A 15666-nucleotide genomic window follows, 5' to 3' on the forward strand; every position below is an offset into this window, starting at 1 on the left:
CAATCTAGAGTGTGGAGAAGATGAGTAAAGGGAGATCTTGGCAGAAATTAAGTAGATTAATATAGCTCATCTCTCTTTTCAGGCTTCCTAGGTGGCACAGTGGTAAAGAATCTGCCTGCCAATGCAAGAGATGTAAGAGATGCAGGGTCAATTCCTGGGCCAGGAAGATCACCTGGAGGAGGAAATGGCAACCCACTCCAGTATTCTTGCCTGGGAAATCCCATGGACAGAGGAGCCTGGTTGGCTATAATCCATGGGGTAGCAAAGAGTCAAACACAACTGAGTGACTGGACACATCTCTCTTATCATACATAGTTCTGGTCAGTTCATGAACCAATGCTTTTTATGACATTTATGTATATTGGTCCCAGTCAGTTCATGATCCTATGCATTTTATGACATTTATGTATGTCATTTCCTCTTTGAGTATTAAGATATTTGGGATGACAAGTATATCTCTTAATAAATTATTTCTGAAGGAAGATGTTAAGGTTTGAATCTTTGAATAATGTCCATTTTCTGCACTGTAAGTCTGAGCCAGGCTCTGGTCATATTAGTGGACAAGCTAAGACATTTATATTATTAGCTGAGATTAAATTCTGAAATGACATACATGTATTATAATAGGTAAGGCAGTCTACATGCACAGTGAACACCCTTTGGATATCTACAATTTTACCCTTTTTTGGTTTAGGGAATAATCTGGACAAAAATGTTTGTCTCCAACAAAATAAACTCTCCTCTACCATTTGCATTAATGACTGTTTCCTACTGTCTCTAGCTTTTAAAAATGTATTTTTCCCTTATACTTGCCGACTTCTACCTGTCTTTTTGGAGTGCAGGAGTTAGAGCAACCACACCCAGTTTGCCACCAACATTACATAAACACTCTCATCTGGAAGAGTAATTTATGGCTGGAGAGAGGGATGGGCAAGGAAGAAAAGGGAGATGAGTAGAACCAACTGATGAGCTGGTGTTGGAGGAGGAGGCCTCTTGGAGAGTGGCTCAAGGGAAATTATTGGAACTGCTGGGTTGAGGGAGAACGGAAGGATGGTGGCCAAGATTGGTAAGTGGCAGACAGAGAAGCCAGGAACACACAGGTAGCCCAAGTAAGCCATGCCAGGAACAGGGGGTTTTGGGGGAAGAGGGAGGAGAAAAGAGAGAAAACTGTCAAGTTCCCAATTCCTAATTTTAATGGGCTCTCTGAAAAGAAACAGAGGGTGCAGTTTTTCTTCTTTGGTACCCTAACTATGTGAAGGCTCAGTCACTGATCCCTCTTCTTTCTTTTCTAATCATTTCTTTTTTCCTTTTCTTTTCTTTCTTCTCTCTTTCCTCCTATCCACCCTGCCTCTTCTTTCATCTGACTGATTAGAACATCTCCATGTTGAAAAATTACTTGATGTCATCATAGCTCCAAACCATCGATTTGTCAATACAGGAAATTGTATTTGTTTTTAATAAAGGAGAAAAGGAAAGGGAATGTGACTAATGTCTGTGTAAAACCAGGCGACAATTCAAAAAACACTGAGTCTCCAGGAAAGCAGAAGAAGGAATATCCCTCTGACCACATCTGACATCACTTCATGGAATTTGGATGGCTTCTTGGGGGAGGAGAACTATTTTTCCAAGATATTATAAGTCAATAAGAAAGGATATTTTAAAACCCCCTTTCTCCCAAGCACTTTTGGTTTTAAAGCAGTCTTTTTGTGCTTCTTTATTCCTATTTTTGGTTCTGTGCCAAAGAACACAAATACAGTCTTCTTTGGGATCTCTATTTCTTGGATACTCCTTGCCGATATATCCTACATGTGGATTAAATAGATGGCATCAACAGTGTAGTTGGGAGGCAGAGCAAGCAAGAGAAGAGGGTCATGCTGTTCTCACATGAGCTTCGGGGTTCAGTGATTTCAGTGTCTGTAGCTTGTCTACCAGAGTAGTAAGCATAAAGCATCAGTCTATAAAGGATATTTTCAACTATGTTGAGAGAGCTGTCTGCATAGTTGAAGCTGTGATAGGATCATTGCTATTTTTGGAACGGCATTTCCAGTGAATCCAAGGGGCGACTCAGTTTTGGTTTAGTTGTTCTTTCTTAAAATAGCTCTCCATTGAGAATGATGAGGCTCTGTTTGCTCATGGTGAAGTTTTAAGTTTCACTCATGTCAGGAAAATGAAGGTCTTTGACTATATATGAGCTTTAAAAGAGATCGAATGCTTGTTTCCCCTTTTTTATGGCCCATGGGGCATGTGGTTTTAATAGACTATTAAGTCTGCAAATAAGTACAAACATAATATTACCTAGTGCTTTGAAGGCCACCAATAGAGATACTCTGTGAGTATGAAGTAGTCAGAGTAGGGTTAGAGAGACTATGGATTAAGGTACTAGAAAGAGAAAAAAATATATAAAACTAATATTTCCTGCAGTAGCTTTATGTTATCCTTTCCTTCCTGTAACTAATTTCTTTCTTCCCTCTTTAACTTTGTGTTTTCTGGTTACTATTTACCTTGTTAAAAAATGCCCAAAGCAAGCAGATGCTGAAATAGAGATTTAATCAATCTTCTTATAGTAATGATTGTGCAGTGTGATAGAAAGAACGAGAGATTGAGAGTTGGAAGGCCTTATTCACCATGGATAAGAGAGTAATTCTCAGGGCATAGAATTAAGAGTATTATTGGGTTTATCTTGAAGAAATAATCTAGGTGTTAAGCGGGGAACTGAGTATAATGTCAGATACTGAGTATTCATATAAATATTATGGTGCCAAAAAAGGTAGGGTATTATTTATCTTGGAATAAATATTCTAAATGAGTATTAGTGTCTTTTTTGAGAGCACCATGACACCTGGTCTCAGCCTCTTTGCCCTTCTCCTCTAAAAGGCAACGATGGTTGGGAAGTCAGAGTCTGCTCAGATCTGACTCTGTTCTTGTCTATGATCCTTCGGTGTGACATTTCCTCTCTTACGTGCTCCCCAGGGCATACATGAGTGTGAAGGAGCTGAAGGAGGCACTGCAGCTCAACAGCACCCACTTCCTCAATGTCTACTTCGCCAGCTCAGTACGAGAAGACCTTGCAGGTGCTGCCACCTGGCCTTGGGACAAGGAAGCCATCAGTCACCTGGGTAAGTAAAGCCGAAGAACAATTACAGTAGGAGAAATGAGGAGGTTGGAAGGGAATCTGTGAAAGTTAGTTTGGGGGGAAATGGGGAGAAAAATTAATTTACTTAGTAAATTAGCTTCTTTGGGCTGAGAATAGCTTTGAGGAGAGTTTTTCAAAATGTTTTAATGAAGACAGGTAAGATGTATTAGGGCAACAGTGGCAAATACTCAGAATGTTCTAGACCAAATATTCAGAAGGTTCTAGACCAAATAATCTAGATGCAAATAAATTGCTGACATGGGATAAGATCCATTTTGTGTCTTGATTAATCTCAAGAGGGAACCAAACAAAAAGGTGGCTAGAATGTGAAATCTGATTTGCAGTAATCGCTATGCCAGAAGATTGCTGGTCATCTTGCATGGATTGGAATCCTGAGGAGATCCCGGGAACTACAAGCAAGTAGGGCTTGTCTGATTACCTGGGAAAAGGGTGACACCTTAGTCTAAATGAAACTACTGCATACTTCAGACAGATGATTCCTTTTATAATATCATTATTATAAAGGAAATTTTACTAGCCAATCAATAGAATAATTAAATCAGTTTATGTAGATAAAGAGTAATTATTCAATATAATTTGTATGTATTTTCAAAGAGTCTTGAGTAGGGTTTATAAAAATTTACTTTAAAACTGAATTACCATAATTAGGAGGAATTTTTCATGTTGGAAAGAGAATTCTTAAAGGAAACCAGAAACCACTGTATAAATGATTTCAAAGAGATTACACAAAAATAATCTTCTTAGGAGTCAAATATGAAGCAGAGAGAAATAAATTGAATAAAGATCTCATAATACTGTGTATGTCAAATTCATCTGTGAGGGGGTCATTATGAAGTAGAGCCCAGAATATTGAAATGATAATCAGAGAATATATGAGCAAGTGTCTGAAAGATTGGGGAAGGAATAAGATAAGCAATAGGTTAACAATAAATGAAAAGATATTGTTCCTATTCAAGAGGAAACCAGAACATAAAAATCCCTATAGTGAATTAGGTTAGCATCCAGAAGGACTATATATCTCAAGCAAAGGAAGAGATAACAAAAAGTTAAACCTGTGGTGATCCAAACAGAATGCTTTGTTTATCCTGGGTTTCATTGGGTCTATAGTCATCTGATACAGTTTTAGGGCTCTCTTATCATTAAAGTTTGTATTTTCAGTTGTCAGTATATGATAAGTCAGAAATTTGTGAGGTGAGTGATGCTTTCCAAATCAAAACTAATGTGAGTCATTCTAGTCTTCATGCTTCTAAGAGGCAAGCTAGAAGGTTATATGCCAATAAGTCATTTAGCAGTGAGTTTGAGTATCTTGAATTATTCTCATGATAAACAGTGGTAACAGAGGAGCATGCAAAACTCTAAGAAAGTACCTCCAAATTGGCACACATCTGATTCACCAAATGTTACCTTTCAGTACATATGACAGCAAGGTTTATCAATAATGGTTTCTGAGAATCCTAGGTCAGTCACTGGGAATTGAATTTACTTGTTCAAAAAACCTTTAAAAAAATGATCTGCCTAGCCATTATGGAGACAAATCTTGGCCCCTTAATAAGAATTGTTGAGCTGGGAGCAGAGCCTTGAGTATTTTCTTACTTTTCTGGCACTAGGCCATTGACAAAATTCATGTAAATAAAAAAATGGACAAAATACCAAAAAATTAACTACTTGAAAACATCAGACATCAGCCAAAACAATGAGGATTTGAGAGAGCCAATCCCCAATTAGAAGAAAGCTACATTGACATGAACTCTACATATAGCTCAGTTTTTGTTTTTTTTTTTTTTCTCCTTGAGGGAAATTGCCAATTCTTAGTAAAAGTAATAGAAGCAGAGGAACAGAGAGCAGCAGTCCAGAGCGTGCTTCAGTTTTTGCCACTGGGGAGGCAAAAACTATAAGTCAAAACTTCTAAGGTATCCAGACTAGAGGGATCAAGTTTCCAGAGAAATAGAAACCATGGAAAAAATAAATGTGATATTTTACTCATAATTTTAAGATATTTTCTGATTTCTGAACTATGCATTCTCCAAGTCAGTTACCAAGAAAACAAGTATTGATATAAAATATCTGCTATTAAATAAAAAAAACTGAAAAGTGATTTCAGGAGTCTTACAGTGGAGGGGACAAAAAAAAAAATGGAATTGAGATCCTGTCAAGGAGGGGCATTGAGACACTTAATGAAATATTCTTCATAGACATTCTATGAAGGAAAACATAAATAGTGTAGCTTACACAAAGCATAACATTCAGCCTGAAGCACTCTTAAACCCCTGTTTGTAGGAGGGTCATCTTGCCTGGAGGATCCCATGGACAGAGGAGCCTGGCAGAATACAGTCTATAGAGTCACAGAGTCAGACCTGACAAGTGACCTAGCAGCAGCAGCAGCAGCATCTGCCTATATTTAGCTGCCTAACAAAAGAAAGTTAAATATGCTCTGGAGGAAGACAATATCATCAAAAACCTCTACAAATATTCATGCACAATGTCGAGAAATCAGTATAAAAAATTTTCCAGTTATGCCAAGAGACAGGATCAAATGATGGTAAACTAAACTAAACAAAGAAATAAGCAATCACTCCATAAATGCAGATCCACAGATTATCCAGATATTGGAGTTATGGAATATTGGCTTAAGATAATTATTATTAGTATGTTCAAGATAGATAAAAAGTTGTAGAGTGTCCTCAGAGAATTAGAATCTATATTAGTGAATCAAAGGGAAATTTTAGGACAAAAATACAGTAACTGAAATTAAGAAATTAATAGATTAGTTTGTGAGCAGGAGAAAAGATTTAGAAAACTGTAGAACACATACATCTTGAAGCTCAAAGAGGAGAAGTGATGTAAAAATATAGAAAACAGCATGAGGCATTTGAGACCTGATGAAAAATTCCTACTGTAAATTGTAGTTCTAGAAAAAGAAGAGAAAGATTTTGAGGCAGAAACAATATCAAAGAGCTAGCAGCTGAGAATTTTGCAAGGTGACAAAAACTTGATATCAAACTACAGATTCAAACTGTTTTTCAAACCCTAAGAAGGATAAATAGAAGGAAAATCACAACTTGATTCATTATAGCAAACATGCTGAAAATTGAAGGCAAACAGAAAATACTCAAAAATAACCAGAGAAAAATTATGCTACTTTAAAAATAGCAACAGTATCATTGGCACACTGATTTTTCAACAGAAACTATGGAGGTCAGTAAACAACAGATTGATGCATTTTTTAAAATGCTAAAAGAATAATTGCCAATTTATAATTCTATATTCAGCAAAAAATCTTTTAAAGAAAAATTAAACATATTTTCAGACAAAAATAGATCATTTAATACCAGCAGTAAAGTAAATATTGAAGAAAGCTATCCAAATAGAAAGAAAATGACTCCAAATAGAAACAGAGACATACAAAAAGGAATGAACCACACTAGAAAGGATAAAAATATTAAAATAAATAAAATATTAAAATAAAATATTAAAAGTAATAAAAATATTTTTTGTTTTAAAATATATGTGGTTAAAACATGACAACAATGGCAAGAAAGACAAAAAGAAAGTAAATTAAATTAAATGATTTAAGGCACCTTCTATACCAATATTTAGAAAAATTACTGATTTGTTCATTTTAGATAGTTATACATACCTTATGTAAGAATTAGCTCAAAATAGATCATAGGTTTAAATATAAAAAGTAAAACTGTATAACTTCAAAAAGAAAACATAAGAGAAAATCTTCAGGGCAAGGTTAGGTGAAGAGCGCTTATATATGACACCCAAAGCATAGTCCATAGAAATGAAAATGGATAAATTGAACTTAATCAAAATTAAAACTTTTTCTCTGAGAAACACTCTATTAAGATGAACAAAGCAATGGCAGACTCGGCAGAAGGATTTGCAAACCATACATCTCACAAAGGATTTGTGTCTAGAGTATATAAAGAACTTTGAAAACAAGAGTAAACAAATATTCCAGTTAGAAAATGGGCCAAAGCACAGACATTTTGCCAAAGAAGATATACAGATGGAAAGTAAGCACATGAAAAGATATTTAACATCATTAGGGAAAAACAAATTAAAGCCACAATGAGGCTACACTTATTAGAAGACCGAAAAACGAATAATAGCAACACTAAATGCTAGTGAGAATGCAGAGAACTGGATATTGCATATATTGCTGATGAAAAAGTAAAATGGCACAGCCACTTTGGAGAATACTTTGGCAGTTTCTTGTAAAATTAAATGTATACTTACCATATGACCCAGTAACTGGACTACTGAATATTTATCCCAGAATAGTGAAAATATATGTCCCCTCCAAAACCTGTGTATTGATCTTCATAGTAGCTCTATTTGTAATAGAGCAAAACTGGAAATGACAAAAGTATTTTTTAGTGATAAGTGCTTAAGCAAACTGTGATCCATCCATCCAGTGGAACGTGCATGCGTGCCTGCAGTGCTCAATCGCTCAGTTGTGTCTGACTCTGCAACCCCGTGGCTTGCAGCCCACCAGGCTCCTCTGTCCATGGGATTTTCCAGGCAAGAGTACTGGAGTGGGTTGTCATTTCCTACTCCAGAGGATCTTCCTGACCCAGGGATGGAACCTGCATCTCCTGCTTGGCAGGTGGGTTCTTCACCACTGAGCCACCTGGGAAGCCAATGATACTACTCAGTAATAAAAAAGAACAGAGTATTGATACATGCAACAATTTACATGGATCTCAAGGGTATTATGGGGAGTGAAAAAAATCTCAGAAGTTGCATGCTTATGATTTATATAATATTCTCCAAAATTTATGTGGTATTCTCAAAGCTAGAAAAGAAAACTGGAGAGAGAGAACAAGCTAGTGGTTGTCAGGGGTTAGGAATAGTAGAGGATTGAGGAGAGAGGTATGTGTGAGGGGGGACATGAAGGATAATAGAGGAGCAATCTTAATGTTGATTGAATGTTTCAGTGTCTTGATTGTGGTGGTAGTACACCAAGGTATACAAACATGTGATAAAATTTCATAGAACTACACACATACACACAAGACTGCATGTAGAAACTGGTGAAATCTAAATAACGTCAGTAGTCTGTATGCATAAACAGAACATATCACATATAGCTCTTTGAAAGCTCACTGAATGAAGGCATGAATGAATAAATGAATGAAGGTATTAAATTTAAATGGTTTCAAGAAGTGTTTTTTCAAACTAGGGTTCTGTAACAACCTAAGGGGTGGGACGGGGTGGGAAGTGGGAGGGGGTAGCAAGAGGGAGGGGACATAGGTGTACCTATGACTGATTCATGTTGATGTATGGCAGAAACCAACACAATATTGTAAAGCAATTATCCTTCAATTAAAAATAAATATTTTTTTAAAGAAGAGAAAAAAAGAAATATTTAAATTATGTCATTGGTCACTGACTCATAATGAATTAAAAAAGAAGCTAGGGATTTTAAATTTTATTCTTAAACCTTTTAAGAATAACTAGTTCCCCTACCACATGTTTCCTAATTTGTTTTTAAGAAGTAGAAGACTGAACAGCTGAAATGTCTGACTCAATATGAAATTTCTCATGTTCTTATTTACTTTTTCTTGTTCAATCATAACTGCGATTGAATAAAGGAACTATATTGACCTAAATCAGGTGTAGAGTAGTACAGACAGCTGAAATAACATGATAGAGGAAGACGTTTATGATTTTCTAAACAGAGTCTTTACAAAACTCAAGATAAGATTATCTGTGTCAACATTCAAGACTCTGTATTTTGAGGGTCACTCGAGTGACCTGGCAGATAAGTATGCTAGTCTGAAAGTTTGAAGATTGAGGCCAATTTCTGACTACAAATGGCTTAAGTCACTATGTGGAAAAACCAAGGTAATCTGTAGTCAACCCATTTCTGACCTTAGCATGATTTTGTACTTTCAATGGTGTGGTAATGCAGGGCAGAATTTTTTTATAAGTAAATGAGTAAGTGAGAGCCCCTTGAGCTCAGAGGTTTGAATATCTTTACCTTTAGTGTACAACACTTAAACTGAAAACATGTCTTCAAAGGCAGAAGTCTTAAGTTAGTGGTTGTTATTATTGTTCAGTCGCTAAGTCCAACTCTTGATGACCCCATGAACTGCAGCATGCCAGGCTTCCCTGTCCTTCACTATTTCCTGGACTTTGCTCAAATTCATGTCCATTGAGTCACTGATGCCATTCAACCATCTCCTCCTCTGCCGCCCCTTCTCCGCCTGTCTTCAATCTTTCCCAGCTTCAGGGTCTTTTCCAATGAGTTTGCTCTTCGCATCAGGTGGCCAAAGTATTGGGGCTTCAGCTTCAGCGTCAGTCCTTCCAACAAATATTCAGGGTTGATTTCTTTTAGAATTGACTGGTTTGATCTCTTTACTGTCCAAGGGACTCTCAGGAGTCTTCTGCAGCACCACAGTTTGAAAGCATCAATTCTTCAGTGCTCAGGCTTCTTTATAGTCCAACTCTCATATCCACACATGACTACTGGAAAATTGAATTGAATTTATTTCATGGCAGTGTCAAAGATAGAATAATTAGAAGTTCACTGTAGAGATATGCACAGCAAAACTGGGAGACAGACAGGCAAATACAAACTTATAGTAATACTATGTGATGCTGCCACACATGAGGTCAAGTAGGAACATGACAAGAAAGTGCTTGGTTATGCCAAAAATATCAGAGAAGAAGGGGAGAGTTTGCTGAGGGGCTGAGGCTTGAGGAGAGAGTTAAAAGATAAGCAGAAGTTTGCATGGCAGACAATGACAGGGCATTCCAGAGTGAAACAAAAGGTAGATGCTAATGTTTAGACTGTTAAAAACTTAGACTTGCTTAGAAATGGAATATCCTTGGAATCGCTAGAACAGAGCTCTTCAAACTCATTTTTGCTTTCCTGTAACTCCTAAAAGACTTTTGAAAAACCCCTTTACCCCTTCATAGATTTTAAAAGTAACATCTAAAAATTTAGCCATAAGTTTAAATTATAGCAAAGAATATTATCTCTGGTGTATTATCTAAATTATTGACATTTAAAAATGCTTTTTAAATCTCCTCTTCTAAATGTATCCTCACTAACATAACAATTTGGTAATTACTATCATTCATTTTAAAATGTATGGCCCATGCACTTTTTTAACATTGAGAAATTATCATTGCTCCTTTTTTTCTCTTTGGAATTGTGTTTCCATTTCATTGCTCCTGTAGAACTTTGTGGGCTCCCCTGGTGTCTCAACAGTAAAGAATCTGCCTGCAATGCAGGAGACATAAGAGATGTGGGTTCGATCCCTGGGTTGGGAAGATCCCTGGAGGAGGGAATGGCAACCCACTCCAGTATTCTTGCCTGAAGAATCCTAGGGACAGAGGAACCGGGAGGGTGACAGTCTATAAGGTTGCAAAGACTTGGACATGACTGAAGTGACTGAGCGCACGTGCCCTCACACGTACACACACACACACTCACGTAGAACTTTGCACTTAATGTAACAATGAAAGAAAGTGAAAGTGAAGTCACTCAATGATGGCCAACTCTTTGTAACCCCATAGACTGTAGCCCACCAGGCTCCTCCATCCATGGGATTTTCCAGGCAAGAATACTGGAGTGGGTTTAGTAAGTCACCTATTTATCTTCTGAAAATAGATTTTGAGTAAAACAACTCTTTTGTGATATCTTATAATTAAAGTTTTTATTTTGAGATAATTATATATTCACATGTGGTTGTAAGAAATAGTACAAAGAGATTCCACATATCCTTTACCCATTTTCCTTCAAGGGAAGCATCTTGCAAAACTATAATACAATATCACAAACAGGATATTAATGTTGATACTGATCATAAATTATAATGAGTTAAAAATTTCTTCTCAATTGAGTTAGCTTTTGAAATGTTTCCTTGTCCAAAACTGATCAAAACAATACTTTAAAATGTTGATTGATGGCTAGTACACAAAGTGGTAAATGCACATTTAATGAGTTGAGAATGGCTTTTCTCTCCCAGATTAGTTCTTATGTCAGTGGATGAAAAGTAATTACTGCTATAATAAGACAGGATTTAGCATCAGTTGTATTGCTTTATTTTTTTTTTTCTTTTTTAGCTCTAAGTGCTGAGAAATTTTTTTCACATAAATAAGTAGATGAGGGAGATAGAGTTGTGTTTGCCTGAGTGGATGGTGGTACCAAGGTAGAAAATATAGAAAAAAAGAGGAGCAAAGAGTGAGGCAGTTTGATTTTGGAGGTGTTAAATTTGGGGTCTCTACCAATTTGACCATGCAAAGGATTTCCACAAAAGCAGAAGGAGGAGCAGGATTCAGAAGTGTACCAGACACCAAAGGAAAGAGGGGTTTGAGAGAGTCCCTTGTGACCCACAAATAGGCCTGCTTCAGAAAGATGAAGTAAGTACAAGGGCATCTTGGCTAGGTTAGAAAAGACAGTCAGTCATTCTCTGGCATGGGAGTTGAACACTTCAGAGTGTTCTGGGCCAACCATCTTTCTAATTGTCCTAGGGAATGTCTGTACTGCCAAGAACATTCAGAGATACTGATCAGATCACAAGCAACATGCCCCAGTGCGTGGGACCTAAGAACTGTGTGGGAGGGAACTTGAGCCTGGCTTACAATGGGACTTTAGACATATAGGATCTTCTGTGGAGTCCAGGTAATACGACCCTTGTAGGAAAAAATATCTTTGAGTGATAGAGTGGGCTATGGCTTCCAAAACATAGGAAGAAATATATGTTGAGCAAGTCACCTAATATATAAAATGGGGATAAAGGAAGAGAGCCTGGCACATGGACTACCCTGGTGGTCCAGTGGCTAAGACTCTGCACTCCCAATGTAGGGGGCCCAGGTTCAATCCCTGGTCAGGGAGCTAGATCCCACATGCTGCAACTAAGACATGGCACAGCCAAATTAATGAACTAATTAATTCTAAAAGTACCTGATGCATAGTAAGGCTTCAGTAGATATTAGCTCCACTGGTACTAGTAGTAGTAGCAACAGCAATAGAAGTTCCACATACCATGTGTCTGTGACTGACATTCTTGGTTGTGCCCTTAGCCTCTCACCTACCTCATCTCCATCCTAGAGAATTTTAGTGTCCCAGAAAGATGTTTGCTCCTTTGTAAAAGAGTAAACAATGTGTTTTAAGGGTCAAACTGTTCGTAGTGGCAAAGCAATTTATAAGAAGCAAGGAGATTCCATATATATGTGTAATATGCAATATTTATTTTTCTCTTTCTCACTTTATATAACAGGCTCTAGGTTAATTCACCTTAGTTCAACTGACTCCAATTCTTTCTTTTTTATGGCTGACTAATATTCCTTTGTATATATGTACCACAACTTCTTTATCCATTCATCTGTCAATGGACATCTAGGTTACTCCTTAAGCAGGAGAGGGTGGGCTTGATTGAGGGGCCTAATTGAGAAGATAGCCTGGACATACACACAGTACCTAATGTGTAAAGTGGATAGCTAATATATATAACACAGGGAGCCCAAGGAAGCTGCTCTATGACACAAGGAGGCCAGCCTGGCAGTCTGTGACCACCCAGAAGGCAGGGATAGGGGATGGGGTAGGAGGGAGGCTCAAGAGGGAGGGAATATATATGTGTTCTCTCTCTCTATATATATATATGTGCTTCCCTAGTAGCTCAGTGGTAGAGAATCTACTTGCAATACAGGAGCCACAGGAGACATGGGTTCAATCCCTGGGTCCAGAAGATCTCTGGAGGAGGGCATGGCAACCCACTCCCGTGTTCTTGCCTGAGAACCCCATGGACAGAGGAGCCTGGTGGGCTATAGTCCATAGGGTTGCAAAGAGTTGGAGACGGTGACTGAAGTGACTTAGCATGCACATGTGCATATATATGTGTGTGTGTGTGTGTGTGTATTTTAAGTTTTAGCTGATTCATATTGTTATACAGCAGGAATCAGCACAACATTGTAAAGTAATTGTTGTTCTTCAGTTGCTAATTCATGTCTGATTCTTTGCGACCCCGTGGACTGCAGCTTGCCAGGCTTTGCTGTCCTTCACTATGTCCTGGAGTTTGCTCAGATTCATGTCCGTTGAGTTGGTAAAGCCATTATCCTACAATAGAAAAAGAAAACAGAAAAATTAAAAGAAGCCAAAGTCGTCTCCTTATGAGTCACAGAAGGAAAGAATAAGTGATTGTTGGCAGTTTGGGGGTGGTGGGGAGTACCGAGTCAGGGTCTGTGGTTATCACAGGGCCAGATGGACTGGAGGAGAGGAAAGGCCACAGAGGTGGTGCAGGTGTGGCATATGTCTGGTGGAAGGCAAAGCAGGAGCTGCATGGCCGGGTAGGGGAAGATGGAAGCAGCAGATGTGAGCTCACAGAGGATATAAACGTCCCTCACCTAGAATTTTCATAGGGGATCCCCATCCCCCCCTCAAGACAAAGCTCGACTTCCTCCTAACCAAACAGAAGACATTGAGATTGGACTCTGACATCAGCTGTGACACATGCATGCACAATGTGAGTGAGAAATGGCCATGGATTTGGCAAGTGGGAAGTCTTTGGTAATCTCAGCCTGATTGTCTCTGTGGAGTACGGATGGAGGAACCAGAGTGGAAAGGGTCGAAGGGTCTGCAGGACGTAAAGAGGGGCACCCTGGTACAACAAACCACCAAATGATGGGGCTAGAGCAAAACAATTTCATTCTTCTCCACCGTCTCCTCTTCACTATGCCAAAGTGGAGCGATTCTTATGTGCGATGAAGAGTAAACAAGACATGTAAACTGGAGCACGCCATGTTCATATAAGGACTTACGGAATCATTAATGAGAAAAGCTACAGGGCACGAACATGATAAGGGCTTTTACTGGCCGTTACCCACTGGCTGCTTCTGTAGATTATTGAATTATCAGAAGATGACATTCTGTAAATGGTGTTATTTTAGGTTGCTTGGAGTTTCAAACATAGTGGGCACTCTTAGACATTGAAAGCCTGAAAAAATTATCCTCTAGTATGAACTACATGTCCTGAAATTGGGGTGGCCCAAGGATAGATTTGAAGAAGTGGCAGGAATACACAGAAAAGCTATACAAAAAAGATCATAATGTCCCAGATAACCACAATGGTGTGATTGCTCATCTAAAGCTAGATATCCTGAGCTTGAAATCAAGGGGGCCTTAGGAAGCATCACTACAAACAAAGTTAGTGGAGGTTATAGAATTCCAGCTGAGCTATTTCAAATCCTAAAAGATGATGCTGTTAAAGTGCTGCACTCAATATGCCAGCAAATTTGGAAAACTCAGCAGTGGCCACAGAATTGTAAAAGGTCAGTTTTCATTCCAATCTCAAAGAAAGGCAATGCCAAAGAATGTTCAAACTACCGCACAATTGCACTCATTTTATGCACTAGCAAAGTAATGCCCCAAATTCTCCAAGCTAAGCTTCAACAGTATGTGAACTGAGAACTTCCAAAAGTTCAAACTGGATTTAGAAAAGGCAAAGGAACCAGAGGTCAAATTGCCAACATCTGTTGGATCTTAGGAAAAACAAAAGAATTCCAGAGAAACATTTACTTCTGCTTCATTGACTACACTAAAGCCTTTGACTGTGTGGATAACAACAAACTGTGGGAAATTATTAAATAAATGGGAATGCCAAACCACCTTACCTGTCTTCTGAGAAACCTGTATGCAGGTCAAGAAGCAGCAGTTAGAACTGGACATGAAACAATTGACTGGTTCAAAATTGGGAAAGGAGTGCATCAAGGCTCTATATTGTCAACCTGCTTATTTAACTGATATGCAGAGTACATCATGCAAAATGCCAAGCCAGATGAAGCACAAGCTGGAATCAAGATTTCCAGGAGAAATATCAATAACCTCAGACATGTAGAAGACACCACTCTTCTGGCAGAAAGTGAAGAAGTACTAAAGAGCATCTTGATGAAGGTGAAAGAGGAGAGTGAAAAAGCTGGCTTAAAACTCAACATTCAAAAAACTAAAATCTTGGCATCCAGTCCCATAACTTCATGGCAAATAGATGGTGAAATGATGGAAACAGTGACAGACTTTTTTTTCTTGAGCTCCAAAATCACTGCAGATGGTGACTGGAGCCATAAAATTAAAGACACTTTCTCCTTGGAAGAAAAGCTATGACAAACCTAGACTGTGTACTAAAAAGCAGAAAGATTGCTTCGCTGACAAAGGTCTATATAGTCAAAGCTATGGTTTTTCCAGTAGTCATGTATGGATGTGAGAGTTGGACTATAAAGAAAGCTGAGTGCTGAAGAATTGATGCTTTTGAACTGTGGTGTTGGAGAAGACTCTTGAGAGTCTCTTGGACTGCAAGGAGATCAAACCAGCTAATCCTAAAGAAATCAATCCTGAATATTCGTTGGAAGGGTTGAAGCTGAAGCTGAAGCTCCAATAGTTTGGCCACTTGATGCAAAGAGCCAACCCATTGAAAAAGAATCTGATACTGGAAAAGACTGAAGGCAGGAGGAGAAGGGGACGGAGTACGAAATGGTTGAATGGCATCACCGACTCAATG

At 38.2% G+C, this 15666-nt stretch overlaps 1 protein-coding gene and 1 non-coding gene across 2 annotated transcripts in view; both read left to right on the forward strand.

The window, feature by feature from the left end:
- The window catches only part of PAPPA2 (pappalysin 2), a 294324-nt gene that overhangs the window by 104809 nt on the left and 173849 nt on the right, over window positions 1-15666 (forward strand). Inside the window, exon 4 of the mRNA XM_043923373.1 lies at window positions 2971-3116. Within this exon, the coding sequence (XP_043779308.1) occupies window positions 2971-3116 (146 nt within the window). The remainder of the gene's footprint in view (window positions 1-2970; window positions 3117-15666) is intronic.
- TRNAG-CCC lies at window positions 11939-12011 on the forward strand. The gene has a single exon. It is a non-coding gene; the product is annotated as a tRNA-Gly (tRNA).

Source organism: Cervus elaphus, chromosome 14, assembly GCF_910594005.1.
Source record: "Cervus elaphus chromosome 14, mCerEla1.1, whole genome shotgun sequence".
Classification (NCBI taxonomy): Eukaryota; Metazoa; Chordata; class Mammalia; order Artiodactyla; family Cervidae; genus Cervus; species Cervus elaphus.